The 26074-nt window shown below is 44.8% G+C and overlaps 1 protein-coding gene, 1 long non-coding RNA gene and 1 other non-coding gene across 3 annotated transcripts in view; 2 read left to right on the top strand and 1 right to left on the bottom strand.

Moving 5' to 3' along the window:
- LOC139280668 (uncharacterized) overlaps positions 1-26074 on the bottom strand; it is a 237155-nt gene that overhangs the window by 97933 nt on the left and 113148 nt on the right. The gene's annotated exons all lie outside the window — the stretch shown is intronic.
- The window catches only part of ppm1h (protein phosphatase, Mg2+/Mn2+ dependent, 1H), a 198144-nt gene that overhangs the window by 111281 nt on the left and 60789 nt on the right, over positions 1-26074 (top strand). The window contains exon 3 of the mRNA XM_070900271.1: positions 6915-7256. Coding sequence (XP_070756372.1) covers positions 6915-7256 — 342 coding nt within the window. The remainder of the gene's footprint in view (positions 1-6914; positions 7257-26074) is intronic.
- Positions 22939-23030, top strand: trnay-gua (transfer RNA tyrosine (anticodon GUA)). The gene is given in 2 exon segments: positions 22939-22975; positions 22995-23030. It is a non-coding gene; the product is annotated as a tRNA-Tyr (tRNA).

Genomic DNA, 26074 nt, shown 5'->3' with positions numbered 1-26074 from the left:
TCAGAGAAGGTTCACATAACATAACATTCGCCACATTGATTTTATTGTGACATTCTAATGTTAAATCACGCAACTCATTTCAAACCTCTAATAAACTGCAGCCTTGATTGTTTTTAAAGTTGATTCAGAATCCTGCTGTAGTTATCGGTGATTAGTTTTGCCACACCCTATTCCTGTTTTTTTTTTAAACTTGCTTTTCCTGATTTCACTCGTTTGATGTCTTAATAACGTCTGTGTCCATCCTCCTACTTGTTTAAAGAGGACTGCTTTGGTGAAAAATGTTTGTTTACTGTACCAGAAATGCAAGGGTAAACATATTAGGAAAGGATGAACAGGCTGAGTCTCTTTCCTCTTGGAGGGGGCTGAGGGGTGACCTAATAGAGGTCTTTAAAATTATGAAAGGTTTTGATAGCGTGGGTACAGAGAGAATGTTTCCACTTGTGGGGAAGAGCATAACTAGAGGCCATCAATATAAGATAGTCACCAAGAAATCCAATAGGGAATTCAGAAGAAAATTCTTTACCCAAAGAGTGGTTGAATGTGGAACTCGCTGCCACAGGGAGTGGTTGAAGCAAATAGTATAGATGCATTTAAGGGGAAGCTGGACAAGCATATGAGGGAGAAGGGAATAGAGGGTTATGCTGATAGATTTAGATGAGGAAAGATAGGAGGAAGCTCGAGTGGAGCATAAACTGGTTGGGCCGAATGACCTGTTTCTGTGCTGTATATCCGATGTAATCCTGTGTGAAACATTTTTTTCATTTGTTTCAAGCACACAGCACCGTGAGATGGGGGTAAAACTTTGTCTTCCTTGCATGGGCATTGATCTGGTCGAGGAGGTCATCGCTCTCATTAAGGAGCCCGCCAAATGTTCATTTCATTGATTTGCAAATCAGACAGATTCCATATGGGGACAGGAGTAGGCCTTTCAGCCCCTCAAGTCTGTTCAGCCATTCAATTGGATCAAGGCTGATCTTAACTCCATCTACCTGCCTTGGTTCCCTAACCCTTAATACAGGTTAGTAAGGCTATTAAGAGAGAAGACAAAAATGTTACCCTCATCTCATGGTGCCATATGCTTGAAACAAGTGAAAACAAAATGATTTGCCATTAAGAGGGATAGAATTGAAAAGCAAGAAGTTATGTTAAACTTTTATAGAATCTTGGTTAGACTACACATGGAGTACTGTGAACAGTTCTGGTCTCCTATTATAAAAAGTATATAGAGGCACTGGAGAAGGTACAAAAACAATTTACTAGGATGATACCAAAACTGAGAGGATATACCTATCAGGAAAGATTGAACAGACTTTTTTTTTCTCTAGAAAAGCAAAGGTTGCTGGGCGACCTGATCGACGTCTTTAAGATTATGAAAGGGTTTGATAGGGTAGACATAGAGAAGATGTTTCCACTTGTGGGTGAGACCAGAACTCGGTGCCATAAATATAAGATAGTCACTGATAAATCCAATAGGGAATTCAGGAGAAACTTCTTTACCTAGAGAGTGGTGAGAATGTGGAACTTGCTACCCCAAGAAGTAGTTGAGGGGACTAGCATTGATGCATTGTAGGGGAAGTGAGAGAAATATGAGGGAGAAGGGAATTGAAGGATATGCTGATGGGGAAAAAGGTTGGGAGGAGGTTAGTGTGGAGCATAAATACCAGCATGGATATGTTGGGCTGAATGGCCAGTTTCTGTGCTGTAAATACTATATAATGTAATGCCCTTGCCTAACAAAAATCTATCTGATTTGAAATGTTTAACTGACCCAGCCTCAACATCTTTTTTGGGGGGTGGCGGGAGAGAGAGTTCCAAATTTCCACATTTCCACTACCCTTTGTATGAATAAGTGCTTCATGACATCACCCCTGAATGGGCTATCTCTAAAGGTTATGCCCGCTTGTTCTGCACTCTTCCTCCCCACCCACCATCAGCGGAAATAGTTTCACTCTCTATCTCCCCGTCAACTCCTTTTCATAATCCTGACCGTCTCATTTATATCGCGCGAGCCCTCTGCTCTGTCAGATTACCACCCGTGGGGTGAAGATGAAACTTGGCTCCCTGTTGTTTCAAAGTCATTTGCGTGTGACCGCATTGTGACAGGAGTAGAATCATAGAATGGTTACAGCACAGAAGAAGGCCATTCGGCCCATCGAGCCCATGCCAACTCTCGGCTCATCCCACTCCCCTGCCCTTTCCCCATAGCCCTGCAAATTGTGTGACACACTTTTGCTTGAGTGGGGAGAAGAGGCATAAGAATTCAACCGAACGCAATCTTTTTCATGAAGCCAGTGTCCTTATTAATGTGCAAAGCAACAACAACTTTTATTCATATAGCACCTTTAACGAAGTAAAACATCCCAAGGCGCTTCACAGTAGTGTTATAAGACAAAACAAATCAAGTTGACACCGAGCCACATAAGAAGAAATTACAGCAGATGACCAAAAGCTTGGTTAAAGAGGTAGGTTTTAAGGAGCATTTTAAAGGAGGAAAGAGAGATGGAGAGGCGGAGAGGTTTTGGGAGGGCATTCCAGAGCTTGGGGCCTAGGCAACAGAAGGCACGGCCACCAATGGTTGAGCGATTATAATCAGGGATGCTCAAGAATTTGAGGAGCGCAGACCTCTCGTGGGGGATTGTGGGGCTGGAGGAGATTAGAGATAGGGAGGGGCGAGGCCATGGAGGGATTTGTAACAAGAATGAGAATTTTGAAATTGAGGCGTTGCTTAACCGACAGCCAATGTAGGTTAGCGAGCACAGGGGTGATGGGTGAACAGGACTTGGTGTGAGTTAGGACACGGGCTGCTGAGTTTTGGCTGACCTCAAGTTTACATAGTGTAGAATGTGGGGAGGCCAGCCAGCACTTTGATACCATACAACTAATGGGTTAGTGCAATATAAAGAGCTCCATTGATACTCATAGCTGCCAATAACAGCAAAAGGGAGAAGGGGTTCCTGATTTCAGTAATGTGTAAAGTCGGAGTGTTGCCTGTTTGCAGATAAGCCCGTCTCACGGGTGAAATGGTGAACCATCAGTTGAGTTGCTGGGTTCGATCGCAATTTAAATCTACCATCAATGAGTGGGCACTTCCATCGCAGCATGTAAGGGAGTAAAAAGTATATTTAAAAACGTTAGTACGTTAAAAAATAAGGGTATGGAACAAAATCAGTTTAAAGGGCGTAGCTCATGCTTGTGTGCTTATCTTTAAAAACTGCAGAACAAGCTTAAAACTGCAGAACAACAAAATTCCAATAGACTGAGGTCAGCTCCTCATGAGCTGAACAGATAAGATGAAGATGCTGTGGAACAAATCATTCAGCAGCTCTTCTGATGAGGGTCAATGAATCAATGTAGCTCCGCTGATAAGCTGTAGGCCACCACGAAGAAGGCTTTGCACGAGGGTCGCATGCCTCGGAAAATGTATAACTGTGTGTAGAACCATTACTCGGGGAAGATCCTTTCTTAGGCGGCTAAGACTGAGATGCTTCCCCTGCATATGCTTGAATAAAGATCATAAAAATGAATCCAAGGTTTTGTCTGTTTGATTCCTTGGTTGTTATAAGGGTAGATGTTGATTTCTTATTTTAGGGAATCCATCTTGAAGAAGCGAAGCCTTTTTACCCCAACACAGCACCACCAAACTGCCCAAAAATGAACAGAGGCATTTGTAGCCTGCAGCGCTGAGGAATTTTATGCTGCGCTCAGGATATCCGCAATTCTGCAGATGAAGGTGTCCCATTGTAAGCTTTGTACCATAACTCAGTCAATAATTCATTTTGCAGTTCAGCAGGAAAAAAATCAACCAAAGCTAGTGAATGAAAAAACACATTCTATGTATAAAAGCGCTTTGACCTGATGGGCAGCGTTGTCCTCGGGGAAAAATGTGCCAGCCAGTGGTTCAGTGGGTAGCATCCTCGCCTCTGAGTCCGAAGGTTGTGGGTTCAAGTCCCACTCCAGAGGCTTGAGCACATAAATCTAGGCTGACACTCCAGTGCAGTGCTGAGGGAGTGCTGCACTGCTGGTAGGTGCCGTCTTTCGTATGAAACGTTAAACCGAAGCCCCGTCTGCTCTTCCAGGTGGATGAAAAAGATCCCATGGCACTATTTCGAGGAAGAGCAGGGGAGTTAACCTGGCCAATATTTATCCCTCAATCAACATAACAGCAAAAAATACAGATTCTCTTTTTATATGTGCCCAATTGTCAGGCTCAAGGACTGCTATTTCTTACCGTACCAAAGGTTGGTGAATTCTGGTCCCTTTCCAGGGACGTGGGTTTGAATCCCACTTCTGACGTTACCTTTGAGCCCATAACCCAGAGGTCAATGAATCAAAACCCTTCTCTGCTAGCAGCAGGATCAACTGTGCACAGGCTTGATGGGCGGAATGGCCGCCTTCCGTGCTGTAACCACTCAATGGCCCCAAGTTTCCACATGATTTGCTCCTGATTCTTAGGAGCAACTGGTGTAGAACGGAATATCTTAGAAATCGGAATTCTCGTCATTTAGTTCGCTCCAGTTCTAGTCAGTTAGAATAGTTTCACTTTGGAACAGAATTTTTTTTTCAAAAGGGGGCGTGCCGGCCACTTACGCCTGATTTAAAAGTTTCGTGAGTGAAAACTTACTCCAAACTAACTTGGAATGGAATAAGTGAAGATTTTTGTACGCTTGAAAAAACCTTGTCTACAATTTAGAAAATCAGGCGTAGGGAATGGTGGGGAGGGGGGTGTTTAAAGGGAAGTTTACAAACATTAAACACTTCAGTTTTACAAATAAAGAGCCATCATCAATAATAAATGATAAATACATCAATAAATCAATCAATAAATCAATCAAAAAAAATTAATAAGAATTTTTTTTTAAATCAATAAATAAAACATTTTCTACTTACCGACTGCAGCACCGGGAGCCCTCCAACAGCGTGCTGGGATGCCCCCGTCAGTGTGTGTCTGTCAGTGTCTCTATCTCTCTGTGTCTCTCATTCTCTGTCTGTCAGTGTCTGTGTTTCTGACAGCGAGGAGGGGGGTAGAGGGACAAGGGAGGGGGGGAGAAAGGAGATGGCGGGGGGGGAGAAAGGAGATGGGGGGGAGAAAGGAGAAAGGAGATGGGGGGGAGAAAAGAGAAAAGAGATGGGGGGGGGGAGAAAAGAGAAAAGAGATGGGGGGGGGGAGAAAAGAGAAAGGAGATGGGGGGGGAGAGAAAAGAGAAAGGAGATGGGGGGGAGAAAGGAGAAAGGAGATGGGGGGGAGAAGCAGATGGAGGGGGGAAGGAGATTGGGGGGGGGGGAGGGAGGCTGAATGGGCCGGGCCCGAGACTTCGAGCAGGGCCCGTCCCCAGCACCAGATTTACAGGTAGGTGGCGTTGGGTCGAGTCGGGTCAGGGGGGTGGTGGGAGGGAGGTCGGTTCGGTTCGGGTCGGGGGGAGGGAGAGGAGGGAGGTCAGGTCGGATCCAGTCCAGGGGCGGGGGGGGGGGGGCAGGTGTCGGGTCCGGGGGCGGGTGTCGGGTCCAGGGGCGGGGAGCGGGTGTCGGGTCGGGTCCGGTCCGGGGGGGAGGGGGAGCAGGTGTCGGGTCCGGTCCGGGGGGGTGGGTGGGGGGAGCGGGTGTCGGGTCCGGTCCAGTCCGGAGGCGGGAAGCGGGAGTCGAGTTGGGTCGGGAGGAAGCAGGAGCTGGCCGTGGGAGGAGCCTTATTCACGCAGCCCCAGTGAGGCCATTCGGCCAGGGCTAGGGGCTGCGTGCTTCGGGCCCCTCCCACACAGTTCGGCGCCTGGAGCTACTGCACTTGCGTGCCCACTGTAGCGCGCATGTGCAGAGGTCCTGGCACTGTTTTCGGCACAGGGGCCTGGCTCCACCCCCTACAGCTCCTGCTGCGCTGCGCCGATGGCCAGAGGACCTGCAGGGAAGTGGAGAATCTGGAGGGTTTTTTTAGGCGCACTTTGTGGCGCGAAAAACGGGCGTCCAGGTCGGGACTGCGCCATTCTAGGCACGGCTTGAAACTTGGGCCCTATGATTCTATGATTAGTGAGTTGAGCATTTAAAAAAAAAAACTAGTTAATTGCCAAATGATTTTCGTTGTTGGAGCTCTTGCACTGAGAGGGAAGTGTTCGATACATTGAAATTCAATGGTTGAATCTGCCCAGCATGAATGTAGAACGACAGTATTGCCTCGGTAACACATACCATATAACCTGTGGAATGGGTTTGCCCAGTGGTGTTGTAAATTGGAGTATCTCTCTAACCTCCTCCAGCCCTACCACCCTCCAAGATCTCTGCGCTCTTCCAATTCTGGCCTTGTGTGCACCCCCCACTTCCATTGCTGCACCATCAGCAGCCGTGCCTTCAGCTGTCTATGCGCTAAGCTTTTAAATTCCCTCCCTAAACTCCCCTTCCCCTCTCTCCTTTTAAGAGGCTCTTGAAACACCTAACTCTGGACACCTGTCCTAATATCTTATGTCGCTCAGTGCCAATTTTTTTGTCTGTGCTCCTGTGAAGCGCCTTGGGATTTTTTAACTGTAGTAAAGGCACTATATAAATGCTAGTGGTAGTTGTGAATATGAATGGAACTTGTAATATTGAATTAACCCGTTAGTTGTTGAGGTCCAAAATCCTAAGCGGATTGTGTGTATTTATTTACATAGCACAAGAATTATATAAATACTTGAAGGGAAAAAGTTTACAGGGCTGTAGGGGAAGAGCAGTGAGAGTGGGATTAATTGACGAGCTCTACCAAAGAGCCGGTACAGGCACGATGGGCAGAATGACCTCCAAATGTGCTGTATCATTCTATGTTCTATCTTTGTTAGTATCAGTACTTAATATAAGATCAAGTTAAGAGAGTCGCCAGCAGCTGAAATGCTCATTCAGCAGCACAGACTGTTGGTTGCATCACTGAAGTTGCCTATCTTGCCTTTTTCTTGCAGGATGCGGAAGATATTTCGTTTAACTACTGGGCACTCTTTGATGGGCATGCAGGAGCTGGCGCTGCTGTGGTGGCCTCCAAACTCCTCCACCACAAGATAGCAGAGCATCTTCAAGAGGTGGCCAGTGTCCTGCGAAACTCAGCAGTGCTGCCCCCTACCTGCCTCAACGACGAGCCCGAAGTGGTGACCAACACAAGGACGTTAACCCGAGCCGCCTCGCTGCGGGGATCGATGGGGACTCCGGGGTCACCGAGCAGCCCCCCAACACGCTTCTTCATCGAGAAGAAGATTGCGCACGAGAGTTTGGTTATTGGAGCAATTGAAAATGCTTTTAAAGATATGGTAGGTGTGCACGTGGCGGCCATTTGAAATAAGCTTAAAGAAATCTCAAAAGAGCAACTATGACCATTGGTGCCTCTTGCCCGTTGCAAAGCCTTGTGATGAATTTTAACACACTTTGTGTCTTCCTTGAATTTAATGGTTTTTTTGCTTAAACAAAAAGTGCTGGTGATCCCCTTCAGAAAAAAGAAAGAACTTGTATTTATATAGCGGTGTTCATGACCTCTGGGCATCTCAAGTGCTTTACAGCCAATGAAGTTTACAGGTGTGGTGCCAGAGAACTGGAGGACTGCTAATGTTGTTCCTTTGTTTAAAAAAGGAGAAAGGGATAGACCGAGTAATTACAGGCCAGTCAGCCTAACCTCAGTGATGGGAAAATTATTAGAAAGAATCGCGAGGGACAGGATAAATCTTCATTTGGAAAGACATGGATTTTTCAAGTTAGTCAGCATGGATTTGTTAAGGGAAGGTTGTGTCTGGCTAACTTGATTCAATGTTTCGAGGAGGTAACCAGGAGGGTCGATGGGGGCAGTGCATATTATGTAGTGTATTTAGATTTTAGCAAAGCTTTCGATAAGGTCCCATATGGCAGACTGGTCAGGAAAGTAAGAGCCCATGGGATCCAGGGCAAAGTGGCAAGTTGGATCCAAAATTGGCTCGGGCAGGAAGCAAAGGGTAATGGTTGATCAATGTTTTTATGACTGGAAGGCTGTATCCAGTGGGGTTCCGCAGGGCTCAGTGCTGGGATCCTTGCTTTTTGTGGTATATATCAATGACTTGGACTTGAATTTGGAGGTATGATTAAGAAGTTTGCAGATGACACTAAAATAGGCTGTGTGGTTGATAATGAAGACGAACGCTACGGATTTCAAGAAGATATCAATGTACAGGTCAGGAGGGCGGAACAGTGGCAAATGGAATTCAGTCTGGATAAGTGTGGGATAATGCATTTGGGGAGATCTAACAAGGCAAGGGAATACACAGTGACCCTGAAATTCCGATGTCCTGGGTCCGTACGAAGTTTCTACGGACTCAGGAAGGCATCAGAAAAGCCGGTTTTCAGCGCGCAATGCTCATGCGCTGAAAAATGGCTTTTCCAATCTGTCAAGTTTCTGGCTTGACAGATCTCGCGCATATTAGGAGCGAGTACACTTGCAGGGCAAGATTTGCGATATTTACGCATATCTTGTTCAGCAAATGTCCTCAAAAATCTTGCGCCTGAAAAAGCAGGCGTATAGCCTATTTTTACAGGCGCAAGTGTTTAAAAACATACGTAAACATTAAAATTAAATTAAATAAACACACATGAAACCATATTTTATTGTTTAAAAACCCTCCCCACTATGGTAAGTTTATTTTAAGGCATAATTAAAAAAAACTTTTTAAAAAGTCGGGAATTTTTTTTAATAAGAACTTTAATTTAAATGAATCTTAAATATGCAGTGTATTTTTCTATTTTTTATTAGTGTTTTGTGTGTTTGGGGAGGTTTCTCATTCATAATAATGGGAACTCCAAATTACGGAGTTCCCATTATTATGAATGAGAAAATACTGTACCTTGATTGGCTGCCCAGAGCCATGTGACTCCAGCATACGGACGTCCCAACGTGCACGCGCTCCGATGCGCAGTGAGTGAAGGCCTCAGGATCGGAAGTTCGAGCGAGCGCAGCACCTTCGGGTAAGTGCACATTTTTTTTCCCTTTTTCAGTAGTTTGCCCACGGGACGACCTCGATCGGAATTTCTAGGCCATTAAATAGTACAGCACTGAAAAGTGTAGAGGAACAAAGGGACATTGGAGTGCAGGTCCACAGATCCCTAAAGGTAGCAGGCTAGGTGGTAAATAAGGTGGTTAAGAAGGCATATGGAATACTTGCCTTTATTAGTCGAGGCATGGAATACAAGAGCAAGGAGGTTATGCTTGAACTGTGTAAAACACTGGTTAGGCCGCAGTTGAAGTAGTGTGTGCAGTTCTGGCCACGACATCATAAGAAAGATGTGATTGCACTGGAAAGGGTACAGAGGAGATTTACAAGAATGTTGCCTGGACTGGAGAATTTTGGCTATGAGGAAAGATTGGAGATGCTGGATCTGTTTTCTTTAGAACAGAGGGGGCTGAGGGGCAACCTGATTGAGGTGTATAAAATTATGGGGGGCCTGGATAGAGTGGATAGGACGGACCTTTTTCCCTTGGCAGAGGGATCAACAACGAGGGGGCATAGATTTAAAGTAATTGGGGAGAGGTTTAGAGGAGATATGAGGGGAAATGTCTTCAGCCAGAGGGTGGTTGGGGTCTGGAATTCACTGCCTGAAATTCACTGCCTGAAAGGGTGGTAGAGGCAGAAAGCCTCACCACATTTTTAAAATCCTTGGATATGCACTTGAAGTGCCGTAACCTGCAGGGCTACAGACCAAGAACTAGAAAGTGGGATTAGGCTGGATAGCTCTTGGTCAGCCGACGTGGACACGATGGGCCTAAATGGCCTCCTTCCGTGCTGTAAATTTCTATTCTAAGTACTTTTGAAGTATAGTCACTGTTGACATGTAGGAAACGCGGCAACCAATTTGTGCACGGCAAGATCCCACAAACAGAAATGTAATAAATGGTCAAATAAACTATTTGGTTACAGTTAATGAACAGGAATGGAGCTGTTACATTCTGGATGTTTACTGTTGAACCCCAAATAGTGAGAAGGAGATATAACATAAGAATTACGAGCAGGAGTAGGCCATATGACCCCTCGAGCCTGCTCCGTTATTCAGTAAGATCATGGCTGATCTTCGACCTCAACTCCACTTGATCTCCCTTGATTCCCCTCAACTCCAAAAATCTATCTATCTCAGCCTTGAATATACTCAATGAATCAGCATCCACAGCCCTTTGGTGTAGAGAATTCCAAAATTCACAACCATCTGAGTGAAGAAATTCCTCCTCATCTCAATCTTAAATGGCTGACCCCTTATTCTGAGACTATGCCCCCTAGTTTTAGACTCTCCAGCCAGGGGTAACAATCTCTCCGCATCGACCCTGTCAATTCTCCTCAGACTCTTGTATATTTCAATGAGATCACCTCTTGTTCTTCTAAATGCCAGAGAGTATAGGCCCAATGTACTCAATCTCCCCTCATAGGATAACCCTCTCATCCTAGGAGAGGAGCAAATCTGTAAGCACATTTCAAAAAAATGTAAAAATAATAGAGTAGTAATAGTAGGAGACTTCAATTACCCTAATATAGACTGGAAATAACAGTATAAAGGTCAAGGAGGTGAAGAATTCCCAATTTAAAAAAAGCAAAATACTGCAGATGCTGAAATCTGAAATAAAAGCAAAAAATGCTGGAAATACTCAGCAGGTCAGGCAGCATCTGTGGAGAGAGAAATAGAGTTAATGTTTCAGGTCGATGACCTTTCGATGGGTCGATGAACTTTATTATTGATTAATTCCTACAATGTGTACAGGAGAACTTTCTTAATCAGTATGTTTCTAGCCCAACAAGGTAGGAATCAGTGCTGGATCTAATAGGGAATGAACTAGGGCAAGTGGAGTGTGTTTCAGTGCAACAACATCTGGTAGTGATCATGATATAATTAGGTTTAAAGTAGTTATGGAAAGGAACAAAAAAAAATCCAATTGTATTCAAATTATAAGGGGTTTTGATAGAGCAAGTAGAGAGAAATGCTTTCCTCTGCCAGGTGAGTCAGTAACCAGAGGTCATAGATTTAAAATAATTGGCAAAAGAAATAGAGGGGAATGAGAATTTTTTATATATATGTACCTGGAATCCACCACCTCGATCAAATTCCATAGGAAATTTCAAAGGGCAGTTAGACATGCACTTGAAGAGGACTAATTTGCAGGGTTATGGGGAAAAGGCTGGGGTGTGGGATTAAATTGGATAGCTCTTTCAAAGACCCGACACAGGCATGATGGGCCGAATAGTCTCCTTCTGTGCTGTAAATTTCTATGATTTCTAATTAAGTGATGTTGATTGAGGGATAAATATTGGCCGGGACACTGGGAGAACTCCCCTGCTCTTCGGAATAGTGCCGTGGGATCTTTCACATCCACCTGATGTTTAATGTCTCATCCGAAAGACGGCACCTCCAACAGTGCAACACTGTTGGCTAAAGTGGACTGTGAAAATAGATAAAGTGTAAGACGGTGGATAAGCAGTGGCAAACATTTAAGGACATATTTCATAACTCTCAGCAAAGATATATTCCAGTGAGAAAGAAAGACTCACTAAGAGAAGGATGAACCATCCGTGGCTAACTAAGGAAGTACAGGATGGCATCAAATTGAAAACCAAGGCATACGATGTTGTGAAGAATAGTGGAAGGCCAGAGGATTGGGAAATTTTTAGAAACCAGCAAAGGACGACTAAAAAAAATAAGAGAAAAAGAGTAAACTAGCAAGAAATATAAAAACAGACAGTTTCTACAGGTATATAAAAAGGAAGAGAGTAGCTCAAGTAAATGTTGGTCCTTTGAGGGTGAGACTGGCAAATTAATAATGGGAAACAGGGAAATGACAGAGGCTTTGAACAAATAAGTTGTATCAGTCTTCACGATAGAAGACATTAACAGCATCCCAATAATAATCAAGGGGTTATTGGGAGGGGGTAACTTAAAACAATCACTGTCACTAGAGAAAAAATATGAGGCAAACTAATGAGACTAAAGGTGGACAAGTCCCCTGGATCTGATGGCCTGCATCCTCGGATTTTAAAAGAAGTGGCTGCAGGGATTGTGGATGCATTGGTTGCAATCTACCAAAATTCCCTGGATTCTGGAGAGGTCCCAGCAGATTGGAAAACCGCAAATGTAACACCCCTATTTAAGAAAGGAAGGAGACAGAAAGCCAGAAACTATAGACCAGTTAGCCTAACATCTGTCATTGGGAAAATGCTGGAGTCCATTATTAAGGAAGCAGTAGCAGGACATTTAGAAAATCATAATACAATCAAGCAGAGTCAGCATGGTTTTATGAAAGGGAAATCATGTTTGACAAATTTACTGGAGTTCTTTGAGGATGTAATGAGCAGGATGGATAGAGCGGAACTAGTGATGTTGTGTATTTGAATTTCCAGGAAGCATTCGATGAGGTATCACATAAAAGGTTACTGCACAAGATAAGGGCTCACTGGGTTGGGAGTAATATATTAGCATGGATAGAGGATTGGCTAACTAACAGAAAACAGAGTGTCGGGATAGATGGTTCATTTTCAGATTGGTAAATTGTAACTAGTGTGGTACCACAGGGATCAGTGAGGGGTCTTAACTATTTGCAATCTATATTAATGACTTGGATGAAGGGACCGAGTGTAATGTAGCCAAATTTGCTGCTGATACAAAGATAGGTGGGAAAGCAAGTTGTGAGGAGGGTGCAAATAATCTGCAAAGGGTTATAAATAGGTTAAGTGAGTGGGCAAAAATTTGGCAGATGGAGTATAATGTGGGAAAATGCGAGGTTATCTACTTTGGTAGGAAAAATAAAAAAGCAAATTATTATTTAAATAGGGAGATTACAAAATGCTGCAGTGCAGAGGGATTTGAGGGTCCTTGTACATGAAACACAAAAAGTTAGCATGCAAGTACAGCAAGTAATTAGCAAGGCAAATTGAATGTTGGCCTTTATTGCAAGGGGGATGGAGTATAAAAGTAATGAAGTCCTGCTACAACTGTACAGGGTATTGGTGAGACTGCACCTGGAGTACTGCGTACAGTTTTGGTCTCCTTATTTAAGGAGGGATATACTTGCATCGGAGGCAGTTCAGAGAAGGTTCACGAGGTTGATTCCTGAGATGAACAGGCTGTCTTATGAAGAAAGGTTGAGCAGTTTGGGTTTATATTCATTAGAGTTCAGAAGAATGAGAGATGATCTTATTGAAATGTATAAGATTCTGAGGGGGCTTGACAGGGTAGATGCAGAGAGGATGTTTCCCCTCATGGGGGAATCTAGAACTAGGGGGCATAGTTTCAGAATAAGGGTCACCAATTAAAATGGAAATGATGAGGAATTTCTTATGAGGATCGTGAATCTTTTGAATTCTCTACCCTAGAGAGCAGTGGAGGCTGGGTCATTGAATATATTTAAGGTGGAGATCGACAAATTTTTGAACGATAAGGGAGTTGAGGGTTATGGGGAGCGGGCAGGGAATTGTTGAGGCCAAGATCTGATCAGCCATGATCATATTTAATAGTGGAGCAGGTTCGAGGGGTCAAATGGCCTACTCCTGCTGCTATTTCTTATATTCTTGTGTAACACTCCCTCAGTACTGCACTGGAGTGTCAGCCTGGATTATGTCTCTGGAGTAGGGCTCCACAACCTTCTGACTCAGACGAGAGTGCTACCCACTGAGCCATGGCTGATGCCAAGGAATTGACTTGGGAGAAATTTCAGAGACTGACTACAAAGAGATCTTTTCTGCTTTCATAATTGTCCAATTTTACCCATGTACATTATTTCAGCTCCCTCACGGACTCAGTAACTCTTCAAAGCCTCTTAAAGAGAACACACTTTTAAAAAAAAAAAAGCATTCATATCTATCAATCTAAATAGACGAGCCTTAAAGAGATTTACGGGTTAATTATTAGGAACATGTGCTCCTGTCACACAATACCCAACTCTTCTGATTTTGGTCTGTATGGAGTCATTCCTGCCTCGGTTTTCAGAGTTGTGTCCCGTTAATAAGACCCTGTTTGATGCAAACAAACAGAGTTTTGCTACAAAGCCATAGCTGTGGAGCTTGGGCAGTGACCTGCATTATTGATGTGTTTGAGATTGTCCTCTGTATCTCATTGGAATTGGATTCATTTGAATCTGCGAGCATTCCTCTAAATCTTCATAGTTGTCGTCTCTGGCCATTGCTGGTAAGTGCTGCACTGGAGACTTCCTGGAAAATCGATGGACTTTTTAAAAAAAAAAACAAATACGAAATATAAACAGAAAATGCTGTAAATACTCAGCAAGTCAGGCACCAGGCAGCATTTTTTGTTTGTTTCAGATTTACAGCATCCGTGGTGTTCTGCCGTTTCATTAAAAAAACGAACTTGGATCAAAAACAAGATAGACAGAGACGTAAATTTAGATTTCACGAATTTTATTCCAACTTGTGCCGAGATTTCCCCAACAGCAGCATGTTTCGGAAACCTCTCCCAGCCCCCATCCTGTTGCTTCAAGCGTTGCTTTACATTGAAATGAAATTAAATCTTGCTGGAGTCTCTCGCGATCTTGCAGGTAATAAACTGATTATTACCACATGGAGCCCAGTTAGCTGTAGCTCCCATTCCACTGCAATGCTATTATGTGGCAACATATAAAGAAATTGGTTTGTACCTGAGGCAGTCCTTTATATTCATGGAAAGGACTTTATTTTCTGCTAATTCTGTCTTAAGAATTCAAATTATACATATTTTAAATTGCCAGTGGAGTGTGCATTGACCCGAGCAGCCTTGGATGACACTGGATGCATAATGTCCTGAATTTATGTCTCATAACATACTTAACGAGCAAGTGTCCACCCACGCCAGAATTCCAAGCCCTGTGCGCCCTCACTGGAAGTGTGGTGGAGTGGGAATGCTGCTCGTCCAACCATAAACTAGAGTTTATTTCTCGAGGTATAGGGCTGGAAATCTGATTGGAGGGTTCCTAAGGCACTAATGTCAGGCAGGCGCTAAATTTAGCGCCGGAAATGACTTAGCGACGGGAACAGCAAAATTCAGTGGTTGTGCCCTGAGTGTGGAGCGGAGCGCTAAGGGAACCGTTCCACACTTCTCTTGAGGCGCTCGGCCAGGTGAGCAACTAAATATCCCGAGCTAAAGAGCCGGCTTCGTAGTGTCACGAGAGAGGCCTCCCTGCAAAAAAAAAAAGAATCTGATCAAAAAACACTAAAAATATTCCCGATACATTACTCACCCCAAATAAAGTTAAAACGCAAAAAAACAATCACACTTACCTCATGCATTCATTCCTTCCCTTGGTGCCCCGGGCAGCTCTGCACCCCAGCTTTCTCTGGCGATGTCACTAGGGGGCACTACAGGTGCAGCACAGACCAAATGTTGCAGCCTTGTCGATACTGGGGGCGTTGTGTGTGACGCTTCCGGGCGATACTCCTCAACGCCGCCGGTACCGGCACACTGAATGTGCCGAACGGCACGCGACTGCAAACCCTTTAGCGTCCCGCTTCCGACCTTCGCGAGGGGCGCTATCCAACCAAATTTCTAGCCCTATAGAGTTACAAAGTAAGGAAGTTATGCTAAACCTGCATCGAACCTTGGTTAGACCACACTTGGAGTACTGCGTACAGTTCTGAGAGGGTGCAGAAAAGATTTACAAGGATGATGCCAGAAATGCGAGGGTATACATATCGGGAAAGGATGAACAGGCTGGGTCTCTCTCCTCTTCGTGCACCTTCAAAAGCAAGTTTGTTTGGATTTTTAATTGCCACATTATTGTGACATTGCAGTTACCTGTTCTGATTTTTGACTCGTTTTATAATATTTTTCCTTGGTTTCATGTTTCTTTTTCTCACTTATACAACTGCTAACCGCCACCCAGCCAGAAGGCCAGACAGATAGGTAGTTCAGAATGTTTGATATTATTCCACATGTATGCAGTGACAGTATTATAATACCATTGCCACCGACTAACCTAGCAACATTCTATAAATAACTTCCTTGTGTTACTGCCTCATTCTGCCCTTTGACTGGGAGATGTTGATTATGAGGAAAGTGTTTAGCTGGATTGCCCTGTGATGCTTTATGTTCTCTTCCTCTCCCTCTCTTCGTCGCCGCCTCTCTCCCTCCTTCCCCCTTCATCTTCCTCTCTCCCTCTCTGGTGAAAAGCTAACTAAACGGTGAAGAGCTAAAAGGGAGTTGGGGGTCCAGCTACACAGATCATTAAAATGTCATGGACAGGTACAGAAAATAATCAAAAAGGCTAATGGAATGCTGGCCTTTATATCTAGAGGACTAGAATACAAGGGGGTAGAAGTTATGCTGCAGCTCTACAAAACCCTGGTTAGACCACACCTGGAGTACTGTGAGCAGTTCTGGGCACCACACCTTGAGGAGGATATATTGGCCTTGGAGGGAGTGCAGAGTAGGTTTACCAGAATGATACCCGGACGCCAAGGGTTAAGTTACGAAGAGAGATTACACAACTTAGGGTTGTATTCCCTAGAATTTAGATGGTTATGGGGTGATCAGATCGAAGTTTTCAAGCTATTAAGTTGAATATTCATGGTAGATAGAGAGAACTATTTCTGCTGGTTGGGGATTCTAGGACTAGGAGGCATAGTCTAAAAATTAGAGCCAGACCTTTCAGAAATAAAATTAGGAAACTCTTCTACACAAAAAGGCCCCAAGTTTTGGCCCGCGCCGAAAACGGCGCACCTCCGAGCTGGACGCCTGCTCTTGCCGCCTAAAAGTGCGCCAGAGAAAAACTTCGATATTCTCCGGCTCCTCGGAGCTCGATCTCAGCTTGGCGTGGCGCGCTCTTCACAGCGGGGGGCGGAGCCAAACACTCGCGCCGATTCTGTAAGTAATGGGGGGCGGGTCCAATTTAAATGAGCCAACGTGGTGCCAGCAACCCTGCGCGTGCGCGTTGGAGCGTGCGGACACGCGCAGTGTCAAACAAACATTGGCACTCGGCCATTTTTAAAAGGACTCGGCTGCCGTCGAGCCGTCCCTTAAGCGTGGCCGAATGGCCTCTGCCCCCTTGAAAAGCTGCGTGCGTCCGGTGTTGATCCTTCGGCTGCCGGCCAGCCACTGACGCCGCTCCCATCCCATGGCCGAATGGCCTCAGCCTCCTTGAAAAGCTGCGTGCGTCCGGTGTTGATCCTTCGGCTGCCGGCCAGCCACTGACGCCGCTCCTATCCCATGGCTGAATGGCCTCAACCCCCTTGAAAAGCTGCGTGCCTCCGGTGTTGATCCTTCGGCTGCTGGCCAGCCACTAACAGAATGAAGGCCTGCCTGCAGCACAGCAGCTCAGCTCGAAGGCTGCTTGCTGCCGCTGTTGGGGCTGCCGTCGAGACACTGACGCCACACCCCTGCCTGTCTCCAACATGAAAGGCCTGCCTGAAGCACTTTCACACAGGTAGGAACATGGTTTATTTAATCTTTTCTTTGCTTATAAATTTTTATTCAGGTTGGATTTATTTGTATAATATTTGTATAAGTATAACTAAGGATTGATTGTAGAATTTAATGACTTCCCTTCTACCCCCCTCCCCCCCCACCTCGTTCCCTACGTCTAATTTGTAACCTACGCCTGATTTTCTAAAGTGTAGACAAGGTTTTTTTCGAACGTACAAAAATCTTCACTTACTCCATTCTAAGTTAGTTTGGAGTAAGTTTTCACTGCCGAAACTTTGAAAACAGGCGAAAGTGGCCGGACACGCCCCCTTTTGAAAAAGAAATTCTGTTCCAAAGTGAAACTGTTCTAACTGACTAAAACTGGAGCAAACTAAATGCCGAGAATTTGAATTTCTAAGATACTCTGTTCTACACCAGTTGCTCCAAAAAATCAGGAGCAACTGAGGCTGAAACTTGGGCCCAAAGGGTGGTAGAAGTTTGATACTCTTTTCCACAAATGCTAGATCAATTGTTAATTATAAATCGGAGATTCATAGATTTTTGTTAACCAAAGGTATTCAGGGATATGGGCCAAAAGAGTTGGTCACAGATCAGCCATGATATCATTGAATGGTGGAACAGGCTCGAGGGGCTGAATGGCCTACTCCTGTTTCTTCCCCTCCGTCCCCCCCACCCCCTCACCTCCCTCTTTTTCAGAGTAGTTCCTGATGCTGGAGTGGAATCAATGACCAAGTTATATCCTGTGTGTGGTCACGTTGCACAAAACATGAAATGTAGCCCAGAGGGAGACACCACTGCATATCTGCAGAAACCCCAAGCTCCCAGTTTACTCAATACATTGCAATTCTAGGAGAGATTCGATGGATCAATCAAGAGATTAAAGCAGACATCATATTTTTTAATTCTCATCCTTATTGTCCAATCTCTCCATGGCCTCGCTCCTCCCTATCTCTGTAACCTCCTCCAGCCCTACAATAGGCTGGCCATATATTCTAAACCCAATCTGAGGTCACACAGGGTGTGAGTACAGCAAAGTAGACAAGACGGAAAATGTAGGTTGCACAGGGCAGCGAGGCAACCACCTTTGGTTATTTTGACGCAAACTGAATCTGCTAAAAACAGCGCCGGAACTTTCCGCCTGAAAAATGCATTCCCACAGCATCGGCCGACCACAATCACCGGCTCCTCCCCCTTCTCACAGCCCGACAGACAGGGTAGATAGGGAAAAGCTATTTCCGCTGGTTGGGGTTTGTAGGACGAGGGAGCCTAGCCTAAATATTAGAGCCAGGCCTTTCAGGAGTGAAACTCGGAAACACTGCTACACACACAGGATGGTAGAAGTTTGGAGGCGGCGGAGTGCGCTCTGCTCCGGTTCCCGGGACATCCACCCCAGCCAGCTCCTGCCACCGCTCATTGTGCCGGTTACTAGAGGCTCCCGCCACTCGAACATTTTGGCTCCGGGGCCGATTTCTCTTCAACCGAATTTCACAGGACTATCCAGGGATTTGGGGTTGGGAGGGGTCGGATCATGTGTACTGCAGCCACATAAATTAAAGTCCCCTCAGTGAGTCCACCCCTTCTACTGGTTGAAAACAGGAGGTCGACATCCCTCCCACTAATCGGAACCCGCCTGGCCCTGCAGCCCCGCCCACTTTATTGACCCTCCGCAGGGCAACTTTGAACTGGCGCGTATTCGGGGACGAGTTTCCTGAACCGGGGACTCTTCCAGGGACATTGTTTGCCCGGGGACACGATACCTAATCCCGGGACTGCCCCCAGAAAACAGGGATATATGTTCGCCCTATTCCACAACCCTCTGAGGTCTCTGCGCTTCTCCAATTCTGGCTTCTTGAGCATCCCTGATATTCATCGCTCCACCATTAGTGGCCGTGTCTTCAGCTGCCAAGGCCCTAAGCTCTGAAATTCCCTGCCTAAACCCCTCCGCCTCTCTACCTCTCTTTCCTCCTTTTAGGAGGCTCCTTATAATCGACCTCCTTGACCAAGCTTTTGTTCACCTGTTCTAATATGTCCTTATGTAGCTCGATGTCAAATTTTGTCTGATAGCACTGCTGTGAAATGCCTTGGGACGTTTTACTACATTAAAGGGGTTATATAAATGCAAGTTATTGTTGTTTTGAAAGGCGGTATATAATAATTATACAGATAAAGAGAATGAGAATTTTTAATGTGAGGCACTGGGCGATCAGGAGCCAATGTAAGTCAGCAATGTAATAATTATACAGGTTTGGCATACAGGTACAGCAGGCGGTAAAGAAGGCAAATGGTATGTTAGCCTTCATAGCTAGGGGATTTGAGTATAGGAGCAGGGAGGTCTTACTGCAGTTGTACAGGGCCTTGGTGAGGCCTCACCTGGTATATTGTGTTCAGTTTTGGTCTCCTAATCTGAGGAAGGATGTTCTTGCTATTGAGGGAGTGCAGCGAAGGTTCACCAGACTGGTTTCCAGGATGGCTGGACTAACATATGAGGAGAGACTTGATCAACTGGGCCTTTATACATTGGAGTTTAGAAGGATGAAAGGGGATCTCATAGAAACATACAAGATTCTGATGGGACGGGACAGGTTAGATGTGGGAAGAATGTTCCCGATGTTGGGGAAGTCCAGAACCAGGGGACACAGTCTTAGGATAAGGGGTAGGCCATTTAGGACTGAGATGAGGAGAAACTTCTTCATTGAGTTGTTAACCTGTGGAATTCCCTGCCGCAGAACGCTGTTGATGCCAGTTCATTGGATATATTCAAGAGGGAGTTAGATATGTCCCTGATGGCTAAGGGGATCAAAGGGTATGGAGAGAAAGCAGGAAAGGGGTACTGAGGGAATGATCAGCCATGATCTTATAGAATGGTGGTGCAGGCTCGAAGGGCCGAATGGCCTACTCCTGCACCTATTTTCTATGTTTCTATTACAGGGCAAATAATACCGAAGACAACTACGAGAAATAAAAAGCTTAGGAGGGAAGTATGAAAGAAGACTGGAAGTCAACAGGAAAAGATACAGCAAAGGCTTTTAGGTGTCCAATTTGTAAAATGCCTGTGTCACCTCAACTATTCCAATGCTTTCCTGGCCGGCCTCTCATCCTCCACCCTGTGAAAGCTTCACTTTGTCCAAAGCATCGCTGCCCGTATCTTATCCTGTATAAAATCCCGCTCACCCATCACCCCTGTCCTTGCTGACTTACATTGGCTCCTGATCGCCCAGTGCCTCACATTAAAAATTCTCATTCTCTTTATCTAAACCTGACATGATTTTAAACAACCTCTATCAGATCTCCTCTTAGCCTTCTGACGCAAGGTCATCGACCTGAAACATTAACTCTGTTCCTTTCTCCACAGATGCTGCTTGGCCCGCTGAGTGTCTCCAGCATTTTCTGTGTTTATTTCTCCTCTTGGCCTTCTCTGCTGTAAGGAGAATAACCAGACTTCTCCAGTCTATCCACGTAACTGTAGTCCCTCATCCCTGAAACCATTCTAGTAAATCTCGTCTGTACCCTCTCCAAAGCCTTCATGTCTTTCCTGGAGCGTGGAAACAATGGCTCTGAAATTCTGCTCGGTGGCTGCTTTCGGGCGATCGCCTCCGACCGGGGAATTTTTATGAATTTACTTGGTGGTCCCGGAGGTGCCTCAGAATCCGGTGGGGAGGCCTTCTCTTCCCGTCCTCCAGGTTCCAACACAGACGGTGCAGACACGCATGACTGCACAACCAATCAGGTAAAGTATTACACAGCATTTTCGTTAATAGCAATGAGAACTCTGTATCTACGTGTTCCCGTTGCTATTAATGAAAAAAAAACTAAACACCATAATAAAAAATAAAAAAACATACCTCACATAATTAAAATTAATTGAAATTAAAGTTAATAAATGTCTTAGAAAAAATATATATTTCCCGATTTTTTTTTTAAAAAGTTTTTTTAATTAAGGCTAAAAATAAACTTATGGGCAGGGTTTTTAACATTAAAATATGTTTTAATTTTATTTTTATATGTTTTTGTACGTTTTAAAACTCTTAGGCTGATAAAAGTAGGCTATGCACCTGCTTTTATCAGGCGCAAGAGTTTTCAGAACATTTGCTGGGCAAGAGATGGGTAAAGACCGCAATCTTGCCGTGCAAATGTCCTGGCTGTGGGGATACGGAGGATCCATCAAGCCAGAGCTTGACAAATCGGAAAAGCCGGTTTTCGGCGCATGCGCATTGCATGCCGAAAACCGGCTTTTGTGATGCCTCCCCGGGTCTATACACACTCCGTACGGACCAGGGGAGGCCGGGATTTCTGGCCCAATACCTCAGGTGCAGCCGAACTAGTGTTTTATATAGGTTTAGCATAACTTCCTGGCTTTTGTACTCTCTGCCTCTATTTATAAAGCCCAGGATCCCATATGCAGTATTAACTGCTTTGTTAACCTGACCTGTCACCTTCAAAGATTTGTGCACAAACCACCCCCCCAGGTCTCTCTTCTTGCATCCCCTTTAAAATGGTACCATTTAGCTTGTATTGTGTCTCATTCTGCCTACCAAAATGTATTATTAACCATAACTTTCTGAAAATACCAACATATGATAATCACCAAGAAATCCAATAGGGAATCAGAAGAAACTTCTTTACCTAAAGAGTGTTGAGAATGTGAAACTTGCTACCACAGGGAGTGGTTGAAGTAAATAGTATAGATGCATTTCAGAGGAGGCTAGACAAGTATATGAGGGAGAAGGGAATAGAGGGTTACGCTGATCGATTTAGATGAGGAAAGATGGGAGGAAACTCGAGTGGAGCATAAATGCTGGCATGGATTGGTTGGGCCGAATGGCCTGTTTGAATATATTTAAGCTGGAGATAGACAGATTTTTGAACGATAAGGGAGACAAGGGTTATGGGGAGCAGCAGGGAAGTGGAGTTGAGGCCAGGATCCGATCAGCCATGATATTGAATGACGAAGCAGGCTCGAGGGGCCGAATGGCCGACACCTACATCTACTCCTATTTCTTGCGTTCTTATGTTCTGTGTCGTATATCGTATGTAATCCTGTATAACATTTTTGGAAACACAAATTGTGCCAAAAGGTTGGAGGGTTGCAAATCCTACACACCCTGTTCAAAAGCAAAGGTATAAGTTAGGAAATTATAGGCCAGTTAGTCGTAGTTCAATTGTGGGTAAACTGCTGGGGAGAGAAGTTGACATACACAAACTAATTTATCGGCCCTAGAGTCCGTAATGGGGATTAAATTCCTGAACACTTTAAAAAAAAGGCATCGGCCAATACGGGATGGTCAGCATAGATTTGTAAAGGGCTAGTCTAAGTTAATTTAACTGCTTGATCACTTTAGGGGGGTGTAATGTATGCACCTGTGAGTATGCTCACAGGTTTGTAGCATTTCTGTAGTATAGTTGTTACACGTTCACCTAACCCGCGACAGATCCCGGGTTCAAAACTGGGCAGAAACATCTGTGTGCCAATACCTACGGCCACACTAGTCTGAGAACGTCTGATCTTGGAAGCTCAGCAGAATCAGGCCTGGTTAGTACTTGGATGGGAGACCGTGTGGGAATACCAGGTGCAGAAGGCTTTGCCGCTTCCCTTTGATAGCTCAGTTGGTAGAGCGGAGGACTGTAGTGGAATACAAAGCAAAGTCATCCTTAGGTCGCTGGTTCAATTCCGGCTCGAAGGAACTAGCGTTCTTGTCTACGGCCGCACTAGTCTGAAAATGTCTGATGTCGTCTGATCTCGGAAGCTATGCAGTGTCGGGCCTAGTTCGTACTTGGATGGGAGACCGCCTGGGAATACCAGGTGTAGTAACCTTTTCCCCCCACTTTAGTAAGGGGGCACTTGATTTCACGTTATTTTTGTTTTGCAACAAAAGAGTTGTAGAAAATAGTTGTAGAGCTGTTGAGTTGGGAGTGGCTTAGCCAGTCATGTGATGTTCACAAGACTCCATAAAGCCCCGGCTAGTTGGGTTCAGGGGATCCACAATGAGGCAGGTGGTTGTGAGCCGAGTGGATGAACAGGTAATGTGTAGTATGATAAACTTTTGCTAATAAACCAACTAGTTCTTAATTGCAATTTGTTGCCATGAATTCTTAAGCAAAGAACCCATGAAGCAAATACATTACAGGGTTGGGGTGGGTGGGGAAGCGGGGGTTGAGGGGAAAGTGCACAATTTCGGGTGGAACCTAGATCCATCTGGTCTCCATCCCATGTAAAAAGAGCAGCCCAAATTCCTTTGTGGGGAAGAGGGCAGTGGGTGAGTTTTACACCCGTGTGCCCTACATCCAAGGGCAGCTTTGGGGGCATGTTGGAAACCATTTCTGGGCAACCACAGGAACTTTGGCTATTGTGCTTTCCCTGGGTACAGTGGATCTCATGCCAGCGAAGATCTGGCGTGCATTCCATTGGGGTAATCGGTCCTGGAGGGCATCGATTTATCTTTTTAAAAACATACTTGGGAGCAGAAGAAAAATTGCAACATTTTATTCTTCTGCTTTTCCCAGGTCTCTGGTCCTCCAATCGGAGAGGCTGGTTGCTGCTCCACGTTCCCCTGGTATAATGGGCCAGGCTCCTCTAATGAATCCACACAGGAGTGGTTGTCTACCCAATTACGGAAATGACTTCAGCCCCTTGATCTGGCAGCTTAGGCTGCAGGTGACCCCGGCGTCCACTCCAGGGACTTGAGCACAAAAAAATCTAGGCTGACACTCCACTGCAGTGCTGATGGAGCGCTGCACTGTTGGAGGTGCTGTCTTTCAGATGAAACTTTAAACTGAGGTCCCGTCTGCTCTCTCAAGTGGACATAAAAGATCCCATGGCACTATTTTGAAGAAGTGTAGGGGAGTTATCCCCCGTGTCCTGGCCAATATTTATCCCTCAATCAACATAACAAAAAAACAGATTTTCTGGTCATTATCACGTTGCTGCTTGTGGGAGCTTTGTGTGAGCAAATTGGCTGCCACATTTCCCATATTACAACAGTGACTACATTCCAAAAATACTTCATTGGCTGTAAAGCGCTTTAAGACGTCTGGTGGTCATGATGGGCGCTATATAAATCCAAGTCTTTTTCTTGCACCTCCACCGATGGGGTAGAGATGCTGCAATTTCGGGCAGAGTGTATAAATAAAGGGATTGCGGTGCACATGGATTTGAGAAGATGTTTGATGAGGTCCACGTGGGAGACTTGTTATGAAAATGAAGGCACATGCTATTAAAGGGAATGCACCTGCATGAATAAAGAGCTGGCAAAGGGACAGAAAGCAAGGAGTAGGGGTAACTGGGTGTATTTGGATTGGCATGATCTGGGTGGTGTTGTGCCTCAGGGCTCTATGTTGGGACTTTTTTATTTTTAGTTATCTGAATAAAGGATTTGGACATAGGCACAAGAGAAACGGGAGCTAAGTTTGCTGATGCTAGCAGGAGGAATGGGGCGGTTGCAGCAGGGCATAGATAGGTTAATGGAGTGAGGCAGGTGCAGTTTATTACGGAGAGATGTGAACTGGTTGGTTGTGGTAAAAAGAGAAGTCAAAGGAAGTCATCTCGAAATGGCAAGATACTTAACAGAATGCAGGAACAGAGTGATCTAGGGGTGCTGGAACATAGATCATTAAAGATGGGACTCCAGGCAGAAAAGGTCATTTTAAAAAAACAAATACTGATATTTCATTTTTGCAGGACAAAAAAGCAAGGAACAGATGTTGAATTTGTACAAAAAGTTGGTCGGACCACGGAAGGGAGTCTTGTGTGCAATAGAAACAGAAAATGCTGGAAATACTCAGCAGGTCAGGCAACATCTGTGGAGAGCGAAACAGAGTTAACGTTGCACTATTGTATGCAGTTTGGCAGTCCATTATAGGAAGGAAAGCATGGCTATAGAAAGAGTACAGCAGAGATTCACACCAGGAATAGAAAATTATATTTATGAAGACTGGCTTGACAAAAAATGAGTTTTTTTTCACTGAAATTAAGGAGGTATATAGTAATATTTTTCAAGATCATCAAAGGTTTTAAGAGAATACCAAGTGCAAGATCATTTCTACTGATTAACTAATTAGAAACGTTCTCGGGAGTACCACCTTGAAGAATTTGTACAATTTACCAGAAATCAAAAGACATTTTAGTAAACTGAATGCTTGGCCACAAGTGGCTATTGATGCAGACTATGAACACCATTTCAAAGGAAATCAGATAATTATTTTGAAAAGAGAATATGAGAAAGGAAATAGGGGAGCAAGGGGCAGGGAGGGGGGAAATGAGATTAAAGAAGCTGGCTCCATTGAAGAACCAGCAATGGCACAGGCCTGGTGGGCAAATGGTCTCCCCCGTGGAGTAATTTATATCATGCTATTCAAATGGATCAAAAATTCAATTTTCCGAAAGTCTCACAAGAAATAGAAGTAGGAGTAGGCCATTTGGCCCCTTGAGCCTGTTTCGCCCTTCAATAAGATCAGAAAGAAAGACTGGATTTATATAGGACCTTTCACTGGACATCTCAGAGTGCTTTACAGCCAATGAAGTACTTTTTGGAGTGTAGTTACTGTTGTAATGTGGGAAAGGTGGCAACCAATTTGCGCAACAGTAATGTGATAATGACCAGATAAACTGTTTTTTGTTATGTTGATTGAGGGATAAATATTGGTCAAAACAGCAGGGAGAACTCCCCTACTCTTCTTCGAAATAGTGCCATGGAATTTTTTATGTCGACTTGAGGGAGCAGACAGGGTC

The sequence above is a fragment of the Pristiophorus japonicus genome, chromosome 15 (assembly GCF_044704955.1).
Source record: "Pristiophorus japonicus isolate sPriJap1 chromosome 15, sPriJap1.hap1, whole genome shotgun sequence".
NCBI classification, from domain to species: Eukaryota; Metazoa; Chordata; class Chondrichthyes; family Pristiophoridae; genus Pristiophorus; species Pristiophorus japonicus.
Note: the sequence above shows the minus strand (reverse complement) of the source record. Positions and strands in the feature narration are given on the sequence as shown.